Raw genomic sequence first — 20,713 nt, forward strand, 5'->3', positions numbered from 1 at the left:
AATCACCTGAAGAACAAGATCCTATGACAGAAATTTATGATATGGAAGAACCAACCCCCAATTAGTTTTGGCACACACAGTTGGTTGAGACAGGTATGAGAGATAAAAATACTGGACCTTGGGACGGCACAGTACAAGGACTTACTGGCTTACAAATTATTTTTTACTGCAGAACAAAAGAGACGACCACCATCCCATGCACAAACATGGAGATATATATCCTTTACATGAGCATGCTCCGCAGGACGAAGCCACCCCTTCATGTTTATCACGATTGCACTACTATTTTGAAGTGTTGTTTTGTTAATTGGATTTACTCTAAAACCATAATCCAGATCTGCACCATTCCATGGTGAGATGACCCCCTCGTAAGAAAGCACTAACACTATTTACATGGAGCATTAGGGGGCTAAATAACCCTTGTAAGTTGAATCAAGTATTGTCATATGTGGACAGGCGTGGGGTGTCCTAGCTCCACTCCAGGAGACATATATGGCATCACAGCGCCCACACCCTTTTGCCTGCAGATGGGGGATACATAACTATGTCTCCTCCTACAGCTCTTATTCTATAGTAGTTTGTATCCTAGTGCCCAGCTGAATATATTTTAAATGGACCCAGAAATTTGATGACCCAATAGGTTGATACGCAATGCTTTTCAGTTCACTAGAAGACAGTAAGGTGGTGTTGGCAAACACTTATGCACCAAATGTTGAGGCACCTTACTTATTTCACAACAGACCTACGATCTTAAGATGCACAGGAGTGGACATTTTTATTTGGGGAGGAGATTTCAAAATGGTTCTGAACTCCTCTCTACACTGCTCTGGAACCAGTGACCCCATCATTCACATTCGTACTGGATGATAGCATTGACTGTTACAGTTTTGTGAATGTATGGCACCAGAGATAGAAATATAAAAGAGAATACACTTTTTACTCTTCGTCACACAATTCACTGTCATGCCTAGTTTACTGGTTGACAACCTGTACATTTACATCCTGGGTGACAGAACTCACACATCTCCCTTGCATGTTATCTAATCACTCTCCAGTGAAATTAAAGCCGGCCATTCCTTGCTGCAGACTGCTTCGCCGAAGTTGGAGGTTTCCTATGGAGACTTATGGATGGACTCAGTCTCCAGAGGGGAGTGGAACTCTGCGAAACAACAGTAGAGTTATTTTGATTGAATACGGCTATAATGTCTAGTTGAGCAACCTTGTTGGAGGCTTTCAAAGCTTACATATGTGCATCACAATATCTAAACACACAGGGATCTGAAAAGATATATGCACATAGCTAGAGGTTCTGAAGGGTACTAAGAAAGCACTGGAGGGCATGGTCACACTGAAAGAAAGATCACCTTAGGGAACAGAATAAGCTGCTATAGCAATGTCATGAATTAGCTGATATGGAGGTGGCTTACTTGGGGAAACATGCACTGGCCAAACAATATGGCAAGGGTGAGAGACATGGGAAAACCGTAGCCTGGTTAATGAGGGCAGATAGATATTGAAACCATTTTCTCCAGCTACATTGTGAGGGTGGAGAACTAATAACAACTGGCAAAGATATACTTGGGGAACCTATTAGATTTTACCAATGACTATACACCTTGCGCTTCACTGTGAGCAGTGATACTATCAGTAAATATTTGGATGAAATAGCCATGGTCCACTGAGAATGTTGTCATTGACAGTTTTTGAGTCATGACCGGAGATCATTGCAGAACTACAAAGCTTGGCTGGTGGAAGAGCTCCACACCTCCAACAGCTTTACCACTGTGTTTTATAAAAATACAATTGCTCCCATCCTTTAGACATCTATGTTGAAGGCTTGGAGAATTTGGTGTTTTGCCTCTCACTGCAGGAAGCTGTCATCAGGGTGCTTTTTTATAACTAGGAAAAGACCCTAGCAAGTGTGTGTCATACTGACAAATGTCCCTGCTCAAATGGGCAACTCAATACTAGAGAAAGTGCTAGCAACCAGCTCAACTGTCCCTCTTGATAGAAAATATTGCTTCTCCAGTACAGTCTGGATTTGTTCGCCAGAGGTCCATGACAATTAACCTACTTACACTTTATGCAATAATACATCAAGCAAACCCTAATTTGGATGCTGCAGTAGCCCTTCTGGATACTGAGAAAGGAGTCAATTAATTGGAATTGTCTTTTTTGGTAGCAACATGGAGCCACATTGGTATATCAGGTAGTTTTATTAGATTGTTGATGTTGTTCTGCTCACAGCCTGTAGCTTAGACTCAGGATGAGCGGTTTGGTGGCTGATGCCTTTTTAGTGATAAGGAGCACCCGACAAGGCCGCCCATTGTTGCACCTATTATTCATATTGGCCATGGATCACCTAGCTCATCAGTTCAAAGATGTCATATTCAAAGAGGTCTACATCTTCATGCAGGCTACCTGTTGCTGTCCATGTTCTCTGATGGCATGCCGCTGTTTGCATGGCAGCCGGTTGTCAACCATACTCCATTGATCAGAGAGGTCACTTCGGGGTGTTCATAAATTGGGAGAAGACAGAACTATTACCGCTCATTGTGAAAATGGTTCGGTGTGATCTGGAGTTTCCTTTTCCGGGAGCGGATGATTCTGTGAAATATTAAGGGATTTTCTTACATAGAGATTCCAAGGCGAGACCTGCAACTAAGAAACAAACTTAAGACCCATGCTGGAAAAGGGAAACTTCGTCACCAATCAATAAGAGCTCCATAACTTCTTACAGTCTTGTAGCCCAATAACTGAATTCTCCACCCTGCCTTTTTTTCATACTGTGGCACACAACCCTGAATGGTCCCATCCCACTCAATGGGCTCCTTCCTCGTGCCCTGTTGGCAAGCGCAGTGCTGCGTCACTTCGCAGCTCGGTTAGTTACATAAGTATTATTACATTATATTACATAATACTCCTGTTCCTGGCAAATGGAATACCATGCCAAATACTCTGCTGGGAATTGTCACATAGGAAGTACCAAGACTAGGCAGTATAAAGCAAAAGTCAATTGTATGCTACAATAATTGCATTTACATGTGAATAAACACCAAAGTGTGGCTGTTCACAGAATGGAAAAACTGTGAACTTACTGAGCTAGAATCACAAAAATGTTCCTATTCGAATGTGTTACTTGCTGTTTTAGTGCTTCTCGTTTATTTCTGAATTCCAAGAGGAAGCCAGGACCATTCCAGGCGTACTCCTGGAATTTAGGAGGAAGCCTAGAATACTACAAGAGATAAATGAGAGAAAAGTGTTTGCAAACCAGACTTATGGCGTGCCAGTGCAGGTACCCTTGCGCCATGTTGTAGGGGGCCCTACACTGCAGGGGTAATTGTTTACATGCAGAAAGGCACACCTTCCTGCACATAAACAAACTTTAAAGGCGATTTGCTCTTTCTATCTTATTATGCAGCATAGATAGAAACAGCAAAATACGAGGAGAAATTAGTAATTTCTCCTCGTATCGCCAACCCAAGACCAGGTTTTCGCTAGTCTTAGTTTTTGGCGCTGCCCCATCCTTGTAAATATGGGGCAGCATCAAAAAGAAATGGGTGTTGTGGTGAACACCCACTGCAACACCCATTGCATGCCCCGTTCACACTAAGTGAAGCATGAAAAGGGGCCTTATTTACAAGGCAGTGTTAAGCAGCTTAACGCCACCTTATAAATAAGGAGAAGGGGATATCGCCTTCGGAACATCACTAAAAGTGACGTTCTGTTGGCGATATCCCCTTGTAAATATGCCCCATAGTGTCCAAAGCTCAGCGCCACTCAAACCCATCCTGAAGACTAAGTCACAAAGAGCCTGGCCCACCTTCAAGACATAAAAGGATTGCTGCATTAGTCCACTGGCCAATTTTATCAAAATGACTTACCAGATATACTGTGCTTTATTGTGTGAGTTTAAAACTTGCCCTACTTCTGTTATGGTTTACCTGGTCTGTATATGAGGGTAGCCGGGTCTGGGTGCAAACAGGAAGGTGTTTTGTTCCAAGCAAAAGTGTATGGCTGAATGTGTAAGTGAGCAAGTCTACAAGCAAGTAGATGAGTGAATCTCAATGTGCATGAGTATGTACATAAGTAAGTGCGTTAGTTACTGAGTATGTCCGTCAGTGAGTCAGTGAATGAGTGTGTGTCAGTCAGTGAATAATCTTGTTAGTGAGTCAGTGAATATCAGTATGTGGGTAAATGAGTAAATGAGTAAATCATTTTTTCAATGTTTCTATCAAGTGCTTCTACATTTGAAAAAAGTGATCAAAATGTGATACAACTGTTTTATTCAACAAGTCTACCTCTGAAAACGTACCTTCCTTCTTAGACTATGTGGCTTGATTCTCAAAGTCATAAACATATGTTCATGGCCAAAAGTGCCTTCATTTATGTGTCAGAAATCCACAAAAGGATTCCTGAGAGGCGTAAGTGGTTTTACTACTGCAGATTTCTCTGACAGTAATACATTTGAGGCAAGGGGTGGGAGTGGGAGAAGCAACATGTGGTTAGCACTGTAATTTGGTGAGCTCTCCCAATCATGTATGCTTGTGGCCATTCACAACCTGCGACCTCAAGTTCTATCCGCAGTGCCTTGATGCCTTTGGGCAAAGATTGCGCTTTATTAGACTAATATTCACTCATTCATTCATTCACAAACCTAAAGTGGACCCTGGAAATGGTCGGAAAGTTCCTGTAGTTAGTAGCAAGAGCAACTCATCTTTCAGGATGAAAAAAGGGAAAAGATCACCTCCAGAGTTGCTGGTATTGTAGGGGAAGGTCTTTCTCCATGGGTAAAATGTTCTCCAATTAGGTAAATACGCGTTGGCTAAGCCAATAGGTCTCGCCTATGCAAGAGCTATTGGCTTTGCAAATATGTTTAAGCCATGTTGGACACCAGCATGGCTGCTGGTCAGCATGACTAAAAGTTAGTCAGGTAAAGGAAAGTGTAGTGTCATAAGGTGGAGTGTTAGGGAGTGGCGTAGAGAGTCATGGGGTGGCGTGAAGTGGCTTGCTGTAGAGTGTTGTGGAGTGTCATGGAGGAAGTAGAATGTCAGAGTGGATGGGTGTAGAGTGGAGTAGAGCTGAGAGGCGTAGATGGAGTCGAGTGTCAGAGAGGAGTAGAGTGTTGTGGAGTGGAGTGGCATAGAGTGGCATGGAGTGGTATACAAAAGAGTGGAGTGGTGTTGAGAGTGCTGCATTGAGCTGAGTAGGTTGTTGTAGATTTAAGTGGCATAGAGTAGAGTAGTGTAGGAGAGTGGAATGGCATAGAGTGGATTAGAGTGTTGTAGAGTGAAGTGGCATAGAGTCTTAGAGTGAAGTTGCACAGAGTGGAGTGGAGTAGTGTGTTGCAGAATAGAATAGAGTATAGTGGCATGAAGTGGCATGGAGGGAGTTGCGTAGAGCATTATAGAGAGAAGTAGTGTTGTAGAGTACCATACAGTAGAGCAGAGTGTCACAGAGTGGAGTAAAGTTTAATGGAGTAGAGCATCATAAAGTGGAGTATTGTGGAGTAGAGTGTCGTAGAGTAGAGTGTCACAGAGTGGGCTATATTGAAGTGGCGTAATGTACAGTGGTGCAGAGTAGATTTGCACAGAGTGCATTGGCTTTGACTAAAGTGCTGTAGAGTCCATTGGCATAGAGTGCAGTGACATAGTGTAGGGTGGTGCAGAGTAGATTAAAGTGATGTAGAGTGCAATGGTGTAGAGTGCAGTGGCGAAGAGTGGAGTTTAGTGGCGTAGAGTGCAGTGACGTAGAGTAGACTAATTCAGAGAAGAATGAAGTGGCGCAGAGTGGAGTGGTGCAGGGTAGAGTGCAGAGGTGTAGAGTAAGGTGGCCTAGAGTGCAGTGGCATAGAATAGAGTAGTGTAGAGCACAATGGCATAGAGTGCAGTGGTGCAGAATAGTTTAGAGTGGAGTGATGCAGAGTAGAGTGGCATAGAGTGTAGTGGCGTAGAGTGCATTGCCATAGTGTGGAGTAGAGCTGAGTGGTGCAGAGTAGAGTGCAGTGGCATAGAGTGCAGTGGCGAACAGTGGAGCGGCAGAGAGTGCGGTTTTGCACAGTAGTGTTTCATAGAGTGCAGTGGTGTAGAATGTAGTGATGTAGAGAAGAGTGGTGCAGAGTACAGTAGAGAGAAATAGAGTGACAAGGCATACAGTGCAGTGTCAAAGTGCAGTGATACACAGTAGATTAGAGTGGCGTATAGTGGATTGGTGTAGAGTGTAGGGGTGTAGAGTATAGTGGCATAGAGGGCATTGGCGTAGAGTGGCATAAAGTATAGTGGTGCAGAGTAGAGTGCAGTGGCGCAGATTAGAGTGGTGCAGAGAGTTCAGTGGCAAAGAATGCAATGTTGCAGAGTAGAGTGTCGTAGAATGGAATGATGTTGAGTTCAGTGTCATAGAGTGCAGTGGTGTAGAGTGGTGCAGAGTAAAGTGACAGAGTGCAATGGTGTAGAGGGGAGTGGTGCAGGGTAGATTGCAATGGCAAAGAGTGGAACGGTGCAGAGTAGAATAAAGTGGCATAGAGTAGATTGTTTCAGCGTAGAGTGAAGTGGCGTAGAAGGCAGTGGCATAGATTACATTATAGTAGAGAGCAGTGGTGTTTAGAGTGAATTGGTGACCAGCTGCATCCGTGCAGGTAACAGCGGTGGGGCCCAGTGGGGGGAGGGGGATTTCGACAGACGACCACAGGGGAAAATTAAAAATATAATATTTTTTCCCTCGTCGTCATCTGTCGAAATCCCCCCTACCCAGATCCACCGCCTCAACGCTCTTACCTGCACAGGCTGCGGCTGTTAGTGAAGAGTGCAGTGGCGAAGCATGCACCAGTACATAGTAGAGTAGTGTGGGGTAAAGTGTATCAGCACAGAGTAGAGTGGTGTAGGGTCGAGAGGCGTAGAGTGAAGTGGCATAGTGTGAAGTGGTGCAGAGTACAGTGCGGTGTCGTGGAGTGGTGCAGAGTATAGTGGAGTGAGGTAATCTGTGGTATGCATGGTATGGTAGCACACTGCCATTACCGACAACACATCTTCAATTGAAATGACCATTACATTTGCACAGACATACAGTTTTGGTTGTATTAAAATATTTCTTTCCACCACACTTCAGAATTACCAAAAATTTGATTAATTTGTGCTTTCCATATTCTGAAATATCAGCACAGTTTATTTACATACTTTTAAATTTAGTTTTGTGCTAGAAATAAACAAATAGTACCGTACACCACATCCCGAGAACGCAGCTACAAAAAAAAAATAACATTCTACAGCCTTTCTGTCTCACATGGGTACCCAGCAGGATTGTCCCATAAATCCTCTGACTTGGAAGTCAGAGATAGAAAAGTAAACAACAAGCTCCCCGGAAGACAGAGCCTGACATTTAACCTCTGCCTTTGCATGCACAGCAAATGTAACAAGAAAAGAACAAGATTTAAAGGGCTGTTTACAGAAATTCAGTACTGGTGGAAGAATATAGTAAATAGAGTTTGAGCAAGGTAAGGGAGGAACTGAAGCTGGACAGTCTAAAACAAATAAACCCAGCAAATAGAATGCAAGCAAAGGTGAGTTACAAACCTCAAAGCCAATGGCAAGTAATGGGTGGAATGCATTCCCAGGGAAGCTTTCTGAATATCACTAACATGTTGTTAGCAAACCAGACCGTGACCTAGAATGGAATAAATGTGCTTTTGCACGATCCACTGTGCGGAACTGTACGCTATGTACCACTCCATATGGGGGGAACGGCAGTTTAAAAAAGCCACAAGTAAGGCAAAATAGCACGCCTGGAATCTTTGCATGGCACGGCTTTCCAGGCGCACTATTACACCAGCTTTGGGAATTGAATAAAAGGGCAATCAGACCAGGGGCGTAACAGGCCCCTGTAGCCAAACCGTCAGGGGGTCCCATTCAGCCCAAGGCAAATGAATATCTGTGAGGTATTGGAGACTCAAGAGCCCCTCATCTCATTCTGCACGAGCCTCCATCATGTTGAGTTATTTCACTGATTCAGTTGAGTTGTCGTCTCCGTCCATACTTTTACAGTTTTGTTTGTAAGTTTTTTTTATTGCCTACTTCTCATCTTGGCTATGTATCTTGTTGCTATTCACAGGGCTTCCCTTCCTTCTGGGCCTAGGCCCTTCCTTTAAAAATGCAGCTGTTGGACTTGGCCCTTTTTGCAGGGTCATCCAAGGACTTTTTGCCTTCCTCCTGTATTTTTTCTGACTTGTTGTTGGGGGTTTTCTGACTCTGCGCACTTTACCACTGATGAACAGTGCTAAAGTGCACATGCTCCCCCTGAAAATTGTTGCTTTGGATTGGTGTTTCCATGATTGGCTATTTGATTTACTGATTTACTGGTCATACCCTAGTATAGTGCACTGTGTGTGCCCAGGGTCTGTAAATCAAACGCTGCTAGTGGGCTTGCAGCACTGATTGTGCCACCCACAGAAGCAGCTTGTAAAATGTAAATCTGGCCTGACATTGCAGAGCCTGTGTGCAGTCTAGAACTGCCATGTCGACTTGGCAAGTGCACCCACTTGCCAGTCCCTAAACCTTCCCTTTTCTACATATTAGTCACCCCTAAGGTAGGCCCAAGGTACCCCTGTGAGCAGGGTGCATTGTATGTGGAAGTCAGGACATGCCCTTGTGTGTTTGGCATGCCCTGATAGTGAATTCTGCCAATTTCGTTTTTCACTATTACAAGGCTGCCTGTTCCCATAGGATAGAATAGGGAGTTTGTTTATAACATCTTATAAACATAACTACCCCTGGGAACGAGGTAGAAAAATAAAGTTTAGTATGCCTGAACTCAGAATGTTAAAATGCATCTTTTAATGAGGGTGATTTTTACAGTCTGTGTTTGAAAATACCACTTTTAGAAAGTAGGTATTTTCTTGCTTAGCCATCCAGTATGCCTCTGCTAGGTTTGTGTATTGCATGTCCGGCTTTGGAGTGTCAGGGGCTGGGGAGGAGCAGTGGCTCCAGAGAGCCTGATGGGTCAGGGCTGGGCTGAATAGGCCTGGTCTGCATTTGGAGTGGTGGGGGGAGTAGCACCTGCACGTGAATAGGGCTGTGCTTGCCTTCCGCATTGATGACTCTGCCACACCGTGGTGTGTCTGGAGCCAGGGCTCACACTGACAATGGAGGTTGTTGTGCACTTGCAAAGTGCCCCACAGAACTGGTTTTGGCTGGGTACAGACACTCTCTGCCTTCAGAGAACAAAGGATTTTTTGGTATAAAAAGAGGGGCTCAGACTTTTAGATCACTTCTGGGAAATCAAGAGGAATCGTTGCCAAGGAGAAGATCCGGAGAAGCTGAGGAGGAATACTGCTGCTGTGCTGTTTGCTGGCTGTGGTTGGCCTGCAGTGGCTACTTGCTGCCAAGGAATGGAGAAAAGGATTTGGTTGTTTGCTGTGTCCCCTGCTGGAGGAAGATCTCCAAGGGCTTGAACTAAGCTTGCCTCCTGTTCTGAATTCTCAGGGACACAAAGACTTCACCACCAGCTCCCCTGAACTTCCTTGCTGGGAGTTCGGACCTGCAAAGAGGTGCCTGCTGTTGTTTTGGACCTCTTGAGACTGATTTCTGTAGGGAGCTTGAAGAATTCCTGTATCGTCCCAGATCATCTCATTACATTGAGGCGCCAAGTTTGTCGCATCGTTGGGGGGCGCAGTAAGAAACCGACACATCACCTCCCCACGCAGTAAGAAACCAACGCATCATCTCCTCTCCAGTAAGGAACCAACGCACCACCTCCCCTGCGCAGCAGTAAGGAACCGACGCATCGCCTTCCCTGAGTGTAAGGAACCAACGCAACACCTGCCCTGCGGCCCATTTTTTTTAGTTTGTGAGACGCATCACAGGTACTTTGTGTGAAAAGTGCAATTTGCTTCGAACTGAACTATTTCTACCATCTGAAAGTCATCTTTATTACTGTATTGTGGATTTTTGTCGTTTGGTCTTGTTTTGGTTTAGATAAAGATCACTTATTTTTCCAAACTGGTGTGGTGTCCATTTGTAGTGTTTTCAATGTTTTACTGTATGTGTTCACAAATACTTTACACACCTCTGAGATAAGCCTGTATGCTTGCTCCAAACCACCAAGGGGGTGAACAGGGGTTATTTTAGAAGTGTGTCCCCCTCACCCTGACTAGAAGCAAGGGTCCCTATTTGGAGAAAGGTAACTACCTCTGCCAACTAGTGACCCCCCCATTTCTAAAAGCAGCCAATAAAATAAAACGTCTGGTGTAAGAAACCTATACTTGTTTCAATGCTGGGGTCACTTACTGCTCCACCAGGTCACCTCAATTCTGGAATGAGTAAACCCAGATATTCCTTTACTTGATCCAACCTTCAACATTACCAATAAAACTGACCACCAATTTTAACCATTCCTGTTGTTTCAGCGTACTGACCTTAACCGCAGCTCTCGTCGCCCACCTTCCTGTTGGTCCAGTAACAAGTTCCCAGACATCTCTGTCAAAAGAATAATCCTGCCTTAGGGTTAGCAGGGGCTGAAACATTCAGCAGAAATGCAAAATCTGCCCGCAGAACACATTTTGTGAATTTATTCTGGAGGGCAGACTTTTTAGAATTTGACAGTTCACTGAAATTAATGAGCTTTCTTCTTTCCCCGAGCCACAGGCGAAATGGCGAATATCCGCGAACCACCACAAAACATCCCAAGCAAACCACGTATGAGGGGCATTTTGAAAATGTGGACAAAAGCGGTTTGGTGATTTCATTCCTTCTGTGTTTCACAAAAAATTCACCCAGGCATAGTTAGAGTCACTGTCCAAGTAACCGTCCAGCTTGTACTGCATTAGAACATTGCTGTGAGTACCAAGGCACCTTCAACCTGCTTCTGTATGGTCTGAGACATTTTTCTCTCTCTCGCCTGTATGTCTGTCTGTCTCTCTTTCTATTTGCATTCAATCTGCTCATTGGTAATTCTTCTTAAGGTGGTAGCGAGAGTGACAGCGATAGGTGTATGAACCACATACACATACAAAGGGAGAGGAGGTGGCTTAACGACCACAACAGCCGACTCTGAAGCTGTCTGGCGGCAGGCTCAAACATCGTGTGATTCTGGGCAAATCACTTACTCCCTGTGCCTAAAAATAAAATGAATGTGTTGGTCTGTCACACAACTGGTGCTCATGTAAAGCGCTCTGATACCTTCGGGTCGAGATCCTGCTATATAAAACTGCAAAAAAAAGTTAATAATCTCCCAATGAATTGCCAGGAATTTACCTTTGGAAGGGCTTCAAATCTCACTGTCAGTTCACCATCATGTAACTCCTGGTTTTCTCCTTCTGATGTTTTCACAAAATCTGCAGTGGTTTAAAAACATAAAGACACACATGTAGAAGGTTTTGAAAGAGCTTGCATGGAGCATGAATCATGGTATGCAGGCAGAAATACTAACCAAGAACCATGGGATAGCAAATAGTAGACTGGCCAAAAACTAAGCTAGAAAGGTGTATCAGCGAGTTAACAGTTCCTGCCAGTATTGGTAATGACATTGAATCCCGGTAAGGTTGAATCAAACTTCCATCATTCTGAGTTCCATACAATCAGTAGGCTTCAATAGGGTAATTGTTACATCTATTATTTAAGGCCCTTAGAAATGGCATAAGTTTGGGTGAAGTGCTTAAAGCAAAATATGTTAATATTACTGCATACCATCAATAGCTTAACCAAACTGACGGCGTGAGATGTGGATTTCCCAACAATCATGGGTTAATCGAGAACCATGGTGTTTAGCCATAGTTGCAAGGTGACTATGGTGCCTTGCAAGTAAAATGCACATTTGTATGGGCCAGGGGAACGGATCAAAACCCAAGGGAAGAGAGCAGGAGGGTTCAGAATCATGGCCCACAGGTAGACCAATGAAACTGTTTTGCTTTGAGCTGATACAAAGGGGCAAATCATGGTACACAGTAGGGGAACTGACCACGATGTCTGGCAGAAACAAACTAGTTGACTCAGTCACAACACTGGGATATTTTTCTGAACATTAGCCTAGACGAAGTCTACTCTGATCTCAAAATTTGATCCCCAGAACAATCAAAAGCTCTTTCTTACTCCTTAATGGGCCCATTCACGTGTGCACAAATTAGGAATCAGTGCCACAATTATGGTAACTTAGATATTACCAACCAAGTGAGCCCACAAACAGCATGTCAATCCCCAAATCTGCTAGCAATGCCGAATTCTAATTGTTGTTGCTGCAAGGATGGGGCTCGGTTGAATGGTTCCCTTGCCAACCCGGGATTTGAGTCGGCTATTCTGCTGTACTTCAGCGTATAGAAGGAGTAGAGTCTCATTGGAACTTTGCATGTTGAACAGTCCTTAAGACTTAAGATGGAGGCATGTTTCTCACACCTTCACTTACTAACTCCCTCTGAAAGAGCGAACTCATCATTGACGTTGGATCCACTAAAGAGCATTTTATGTTTTCGTGCTTGATCAATTTCTGCCATAGCAAAAGATGGATTGTACTACTCATCTTCTTATACACCTTGCCTGGCTTCCCTTACTTTAACACACTCTTGCTGCATCACCTACAAGACATCACTATTATGTAAATACATTTTGAAACTAATTAGAGGTAAACTCAATAACGTGAGAATTCACCATGTACATGTGTCCTAACAAACGTTAATAAAACAGGAGTCTTTTCTTTGATAAATCACAACCCATGTTACTTATACTTACAGTATCCTTTAAACTACTCTATTTCTGCATGCTTTTATGATGGAGTAACTAAAACTATTTATTTTCATCATTTTCAATGACATGAGGTTTTCGCACATTTATTTATTTTTCCCTCAAAAGTGCCATATCCATTTTTTGCTTGTCTTTAAAGTGTAAATGTAAATTCCGCTCTATCACTAGGCAGAAGGTGCATTTAGCACAAACACTGCGGATTGCTGGAAGTGTAAGAACCAGCCGCAGTCTGCATGTTGAGCAGTAACTCATAGCCCTCGAGACCCATCAATTGCAGTTGTCCACACAAGTTCTCTCTGTGGCAGCACCTAGAGAATGTAACACACCTTGGAATCCATCTTTGTACCTCCTCTTTTCTTTTAGCAAGTTTTTTTTTTTTAGCAAAATGGTTAAAATATGTATTTCATGTTAGCCTACCCTCCCTCACCTTGAACGTGGAAGATATACTTTGCTTGAGTTACTTGTTTATACTGGGGTAGAGATGGACATATTGATTACAGTTCACTTCAAGATGCATTTATTACCATACAAAGGCTAGAGATGATTATTCACTATGCAACCCATTATCTACACACTTTTTGTTAGAGAAAGACGAGTTTCAGAGCATTCATTTATCAGAATCTGCACTTGTCCAGTCACACTTTGGTTAAATTACAAAACAACTGGAGTATGGGTTACCAAGTCTTGTATCTACAGCCCGCAAAGGGAGCTCTGATTCCCATGCTTAATTTGTAAGGACCCCAAAGTTTTTCTTAAGTGCCCAATACCAACACTGATAAATTTCAGGGATGCCAAACAGCAAGACTCTATCTTCTACCACTCTATACTTTCTGTCTCTTTACCTCCCCCTCTTGTAGGTCAGTTCTCATCTCTATTCTCTTCATTTGCCACTGTTTTCCTATCTTTCAATCATTTTCTCACTCCCTTTTCTGCAATTCTCTCTTTTGGTTTTGATCAATGTCTGTTAGTGAAGAATTAGTCCATATCCCCAAAAATGAGTGGTGGGTCAACCATCTGCCCACCAGTGTACCAGTGGATGGTACAGTAACACAGTAAACTTGGACACTTCTGCAGAAATGGGATGGAAAAGAAGTCAACGAGAGTCAGGCATACTTTCTAAGCAGCTGGAGTGGAACTCCAGGTAGAATCTGGTCTTGGACTTGGTCTGAAGCAGAGCAGAGCAGTTCAGGAGCTCAATCTGGCCCTGGGAGTCAGTCAGATCTGCACCTGCACGTAGGGAAGGAAGATAAGAAGATTATGACATAAAATAACAAGTAGAATCTACCTTAGATCATGTAAGTAGCCATGTTTAAGAAAAACACCCACTGCTCCTCCCTCTAGTAGGACAAAGAGGAGCCTTTACCCAACACTTACTGTTCTTGGAAACGTACTGGGAGGTGACACCCACTTCAAAGGTGGCAAAGACAGGGGAATGGTCACTGGTCATGATGTCATTGGTACAACCTGTAAAGGAGGAGGTCAGCTGTATTACAATGCTGTGGAAAGAGAGAAGATGACACTGAGCATGAAATGAGGAAGAATTCAAAGGGGGGAAATACCAAGGAAGAATGCCATTGAATAAAGGAAAAGTTGAGCTCAACAGAGAAAATAAAATCCACTGAGTCAGCCATCATATCTTTGACAGACCTTCGACTTACCAGTCCTTATACAATGCCACAGATTTGTAAGGCATGACATAGTCACTCACCAGACCTCCTGTTTCATTCAGTACATTAGACTGCACCACATCCATCACTGTATGATCCCGACAACCCCATTAACCACAAGACGCGCCCAGCCTCAAACATCAAATGACATATACAGCCCCAGCGGAAATATGACCTGCTCTGTCATGCACACCATATAACTTAAACAGCCCTATTCTTCAATTGGCCTTTATACTCCCTTTCACTTTAGATCTGCACAACCACACTGGGATCACTGACAGAATATCGTCGGACCGAATATCGACCTACAAGAATATTGACTACAGAATATCGATGGACAGAATATCGACATCCTATCTCTACAAAGGTAAGTACAAAAATATTGAAACCAAAATATCGTTGATTAACATATCGTTTTTTTTTAATGTCTTAAAAATAATATAAAATTAATCTAAGAATAAATATAATTAATAAAAACACAGAATTATTTTCAAAAGTTTAAAATGATAAGTAATAAATTTAATATAAAACAAAATTAAACATACATATTTAAAAATATTTATATTAACTTAATAATATTAAGAAATAATTATTTTATTTAATTATACAATATTAAAAACATATTAACAATTATAAATACATATATATATATATTTATATGTACATAAACCTGCAATATAAATATAAAAATAAAATATATATATATAACAAATTAAAATATTAAAATTAATATTTATTTGTAAAACATATTTTACACTACATTAAGTATAACAGTAGGGAAAAAGTTGGATAGCGTAGGGGATGAAATTACTATTCCCACTCCACAGAGTGCAACAGTAGGGAAAGTGTTGGATAGGAGAAGGGAATAATTTACTATTCCCACTCCATGGAGTGTAACAGTAGGGAGAGTGTTGGATAGCGGAGGGGTTAAAATTACTATCCCCACTCCAGTAATTGCAACAGTAGGGAAAGTGTTGGATAGCGGGAGGGTAAAATTACTATTCCCACTCCAGTGAGTGCACCAGTAGGGAAAGTGTTGGATAGCGGGTGGGTAAAAATTACTATTCCCACTCCAGCAAATGCAACAGTAGGGAAAGTGTTGGATAGAGGGTGGCTAAAAATTACTATTCCCACTCCAGTGAGTCCAACAGTAGGGAAAGTGTTGGCTAGCAGAGTGGTATCAATTAATATTCCCAATCCAACAAGTGTAAAGGTAGGGAAAGTGTTGGATAGTGGAGGGGTCACATTTACTATTCCTACTCCAGTGAGTGCAACAGTAGGGAAAGTGTTGGATAGTGGAGGGGTCACATTTATTATTCCTACTCCAGTGAGTGCAACAGTAGGGAAAGTGTTGGATAGCAGAGGGGAATAATTTACTATTCCCACTCCACGGAGTGCAACAGTAGGGAAAGTGTTAGATAGCGGAGGAGATAAAATTACTATTCCCACTACAGTGAGTGCAACAGTAGGGAAAGTGTTGGATAGCGGAGGGGAATCATTTACTATTCCCACTCCAGCAAGTGCAACAGTACGGGAAAGTGTTGGATAGTGGAGGGGTAAAATGTACTATTCCTCCTCCAGTGAGTGCAACAGTAGGGAAAGTGTTGGATAGCGGAGGGGAAAAATGTACTATTCCCACTCCAGCAAGTGCAACAGTAGGGAAAGTGTTGGAATGCGGAGGGGAATAATTTACTATTCCGACTCCACGGAGTGCAACAGTAGGGAAAGTGTTGGATAGTAGAATTGAATAATTTACTATTCCCACTCCAGCAAAATAATAAACATTAATTAACAAATACTTAAATAATAAAAAATAATTTACCTCTCACCAAATACCCCTATAAATAACACCACCACTATTGTAAAACATGACACAATTAACATAATTGCTTAACAATTAACTAACTAATAACAATAAGCAATCAAATTATAAAACAATGAGTAATAAATTAATTCATTCTATTACGACTATAAAATAACAAAAAATAAATATGATCTGAAAAAAATAAAAAATTGCATTAATGTTTAATTACTTACCACACTACTCCCCTCTAAATAAACAACTCACTCATAAAAAATTGACACAATTGACATATTTACCAAGTAATTATTAATAATTAATAACCAATTAATAATTAATAAATAACAAATTATTTAACACAATTAACAATATGAAATATTAAATACACACATATTAATTCATACAAATTATTAATTAATGAATTATAATTAAATTACTTCCCACCCTACTCCCCTATAGACCCACAACCCGCTCTTAAAAAAATAACACAATAAAAATATTTACAATTAATTGTTAATAATTAATATCCAAATAATAACTAATTAATAGCAAAATATTTAACACAATAAACAACATAAAATATTGAATACATAAATATTAATTAATAAACAATTTAATTAATTAATTATAATTAAATTACTTCCCACCCTACTTCCCTATAAACCCACAACCCGCTCCTAAAAATGACACAATTAAAATATTTACCAATTAATAATTATTAATTAATAACCAACTAATAACTAATTAATAACAAATTAATTAATACAATTAACAATATAAATTATTAAATACAAACATATTAATTAATTAACATTATTAACTAATTAATTTTAATTAAATTACTTCCCACCCTATTCCCCTATATACCCACAACCCGTTGCAGAACTAAAACACAATATTTAATTTCTTAAAAACTAATAATTTCTAAAAATGTATTAAAAAATATATTATAATTAACCACAAGGCCCACTGAACGTCACTCAATATATGACCTGTGCACGTGCACTTCAGGGACCTTATTTAGGGGTCGCAGCTGTGACTCCATGCTTGCCCCTTACAACCCCTGGCACTGCCTTTGCGACCCTTGGCATCGGAGGTGGCAAAATCCGTTCTAAGAACACAGTGGCAGCTCGTCCTTATGGACATGGGTTGGGGATCCACTCTCTTTGTTTTCTCTGTTTTGTCATTTTTTTTAATACACTAATAGTGAACAATATTATTCACCGTTATTGTAATAAAAATGGAATACAATTAGCTAGAATATGACCTTCCATGGCAGCTGAGGTAAGTACAAAATGTTTTAAATGAATGTCACGTTCATGCTTGCGGGTAAGAGTGTGTTTATGTAAGAGACAGTGTGAGTGTGAGTGAAAGTGAAGGTCCAAGGGCATGTGATGTCACTTCCACCACCCCTTGCATTTTGGTGAATTTACATCCATTGTGCACTCACTAATTAACCTTCACAGTTCCCCACACTATAGGCCTTTACATAACCAACACATGTCCATCCATGTGCATGACTCATGAAGACTCGCTTTCCATGTAATTGCATAATGAGCGTAAGTATAATTGCTAGTTGAGCCTTATTCCCCATTTATCAGGCACAGCCTACCTCCATTTTGTTACTGGTACTGTTTTATAGCGAGAAAGCCACACTTACCATATGACTGGCACAGTACGTGCACTTCAGGGTACGACTTCCAGAGAACACGATCACACCACGATGGTAAATTATACTTGATCTGTAATCAAATAAGAATGGGTGAAGAGCACCTTGCATAGCAGGTATGTCAAAGACAGTTGGATTCTGCATAGCAAGCAAAAGGCAAAGACTATGCCATGCATTCAATGGGGAGACAAGTTGGGGTACTCAATACTGATTTGGTCTGAGGTCACTGATCACAAGGCTTTGTAGCTAACTATGGATTCTGTTTGAGGCATGGATACATGGCTCGGTTAGTGGCTAACTAGTGTTGAACTACATTCATTCACATGAAGAGAAGGGATGAATGTTTTCTTCACACCAAAGAAGCCACAATCAAAAGGCTCGGTCTCACGACCACTGGTCTATCAAGCAAAGCTTCAGCATCGAGCTCCTCATTCCTGCACTCTGTTACCCTACAGAACACTGTCACATCTTTAAGCCCACTTCATAAAGTAGTGTTCCAGTGCAACCCCTACCTCTTCCCAAGTCCTGTGGCCCTTATTCATAATTTCTCTGAGATAATGGACAGATAATGTTAATTTCCGCAAGATTCGGTGGTATTTGTATTCAGAAGTACTTTGGAAAAAACTATTTATGTGAGGCATCCTTGTACAAAATACGACTTCAAATGTTCTTGCTGTGTATAGGCTCCATCGAAAGATATTAGCATGAATTAGCACAAATCTGAAATCTAGGTCTTCTTAGAAATTATGTCAACAATAAAAAGAAGTTGTTTTTATGGCTGTGGCTTCACTCAGCAAAGTGCTAACTGCCCAAGTCTGTCCCCCAGCTCACCCAGGTCTCCAGAGACCCACATGAATCGGTGGGATTGCAGAGAAGTCTTATATTCTCCCCAAGTGTATTCTCTCTTTATTAATTCTCAGGGGACCCAAGAGTGGCGGAAGAATGCAGGAGGCAATCTTGTGGCACCGAGCTACTTCTCCTCTGTCAGCTGTAAAGTCTGTGTAGCGGCGTGGCAGACAGGGTGTTGTAGCCCATGCTGGCAGTGGCTCTCACAAAACCAATGCCAGCATGTCAGTTGTTCTTTGATATTAAAATAGGCAAAGTAGCGCTTCAAGCGAGCAGGGGGAGTTGAGGACCGACTAACAGAACCAGTGCTTAATTTGAGCTGGTGTTTCCCGGCGCTCACTACCGGCTCCCAGTTGTCAGCACCAGCACTTATGACAGTATGTCACATGGTTGCACTGTTTGTCTAAATTCGAGATGAACACAATAACAGTTGTTTATTAATTCAATATACATTAAAATCGACAAATGCTTAGCGCCCAGGCCATTCTTATAGTTTGGGGGCCTCGAATATTCTGAATTGTTACACTTGTAGGTTGTGTTGTTTAGTAGTTAAGTTAGTTCAATCATTTGTGGCACTGGCAGGGACAATGGGTGGGTGCAATCTGAAGTGGCCTCCTGACAAGGACCCTGGCACTCAAGTTCTTACAAATTAAGCATTGCAGACCCCTTGGTATTTTCTTTTAAATTTTAGTGGGGAAATGGGTGGTACCGCTCATGGGGGCCCATTAGCATGTCAGGCGGATCGCCACCGCCCGCATGGCAGTGGCGATCTGCCCGACATTTGTGCCCGCCCACATGCCAATTCCCGCCACCATATTACTATGGCGGGGGGGACCCCGGCGGCAATCCACCCGATTGCCTACCGGGCGGAAAAGCTGTTAATATGGTGGCGGTGTCTGGTAGACAGTGTGGCGGGCGCATCCTCATTGTGGGTGCGGGTCCGCCGCAAGCATAGCGGACGGTCCTGTTTCCCGGGGGTATGGCGGGCGGACAAAGTCGGCCCGCCATACTAATGACCCCCATGGTGTTCAGCGAGGAAGCCATGTTTTTTTAAATATGTGGGCGGGGATAGGAAAGATGGCCAGATTGTCAGGACAGCAGGTCTATCTTATTTATAATGTGCAGTGGGGGGGGCTGAGGGAGGTGAGTTGGGGTCCTTGTTCTCCATAGCTTCTCCATTATTTCCATATCCCTGCATAGCAGAAAAGAGGATTGTAGTATAGCCACACACAACATAAAGTTTTAGATAGGCAGCTCTTAAAGTTGAGTTGTCCACATCGCAGTTCCGAGTGACGTCCAAGATAACCTATCAATTGAAAACAAACCGTTATTGACACTTACCCATGTATAACTCCATATATTTTGGCTAGCTGTGACATCACTACTCATCTGTGCTACACAAATGATAAAACCACTCAACCATAACCTTTTATTACTGTTGAGTTGTAAAATCACATTGTTGCTTGAGAAGTCAGTAGTGTGTAAACCAGCTTCCCGAGCAGAATACTTAAGAATCAATTGAGCAGTTTAGAGATTGTCAGTGTCCTTTCATCTAAATGTTCTACCTTAAAATTCAATAGACATTAGTTATTTATAATAAAATGTTGACTTATTGCACTGCTGGAGTTCTAAACAGGAGAGCAGGAAGCTATCTCATTTTGTGCCACCACACAGTCTACAGCACAAGAGTAGTTCTGATTATGAATTACACTAATCTGTTTACAAGATATTTCAAGAGGTGTTTTTGATTGGCGGGAGGAAGAGACCAAGTATTTAATGGTTTTTGTAGGTGGGGGGATCGCATGGGAAAAGCAAAAAGGTTCAGTGAAATGCTTGAATGTCAGTCATTGGTAGTTACTTGTGACTGCACTCCATCCTATTGTTTTTGCCCACTATGCCACTGTAGACATAGGTTTGCTGTATTGAAATTCCTCTATGTAATTGTTTTATTGTATTAGAATGTAGCAATCTACAAGGGTCGACTTTATGTTTCCTTTGCCGATTTGCG

At 41.9% G+C, this 20,713-nt stretch overlaps 1 protein-coding gene across 4 annotated transcripts in view; it reads right to left on the reverse strand.

Annotated features, from left to right (window-relative positions):
• Positions 1-20,713, reverse strand: part of INPP5D (inositol polyphosphate-5-phosphatase D) — a 660,212-nt gene that overhangs the window by 182,855 nt on the left and 456,644 nt on the right. For all 4 annotated transcript variants that reach the window (XM_085634688.1, XM_085634689.1, XM_085634687.1 and 1 more), the window contains exons 18-21: positions 17,851-17,932; positions 14,097-14,186; positions 13,836-13,949; positions 11,244-11,323 (exon numbers count right to left, since the gene is read on the reverse strand). In XM_085634688.1, the coding sequence (XP_085490814.1) occupies positions 11,244-11,323; positions 13,836-13,949; positions 14,097-14,186; positions 17,851-17,932 (366 nt within the window). The remainder of the gene's footprint in view (positions 1-11,243; positions 11,324-13,835; positions 13,950-14,096; positions 14,187-17,850; positions 17,933-20,713) is intronic.

This window comes from Triturus cristatus, chromosome 11, assembly GCF_964204655.1.
Source record: "Triturus cristatus chromosome 11, aTriCri1.1, whole genome shotgun sequence".
In the NCBI taxonomy this organism is placed as follows: domain Eukaryota; kingdom Metazoa; phylum Chordata; class Amphibia; order Caudata; family Salamandridae; genus Triturus; species Triturus cristatus.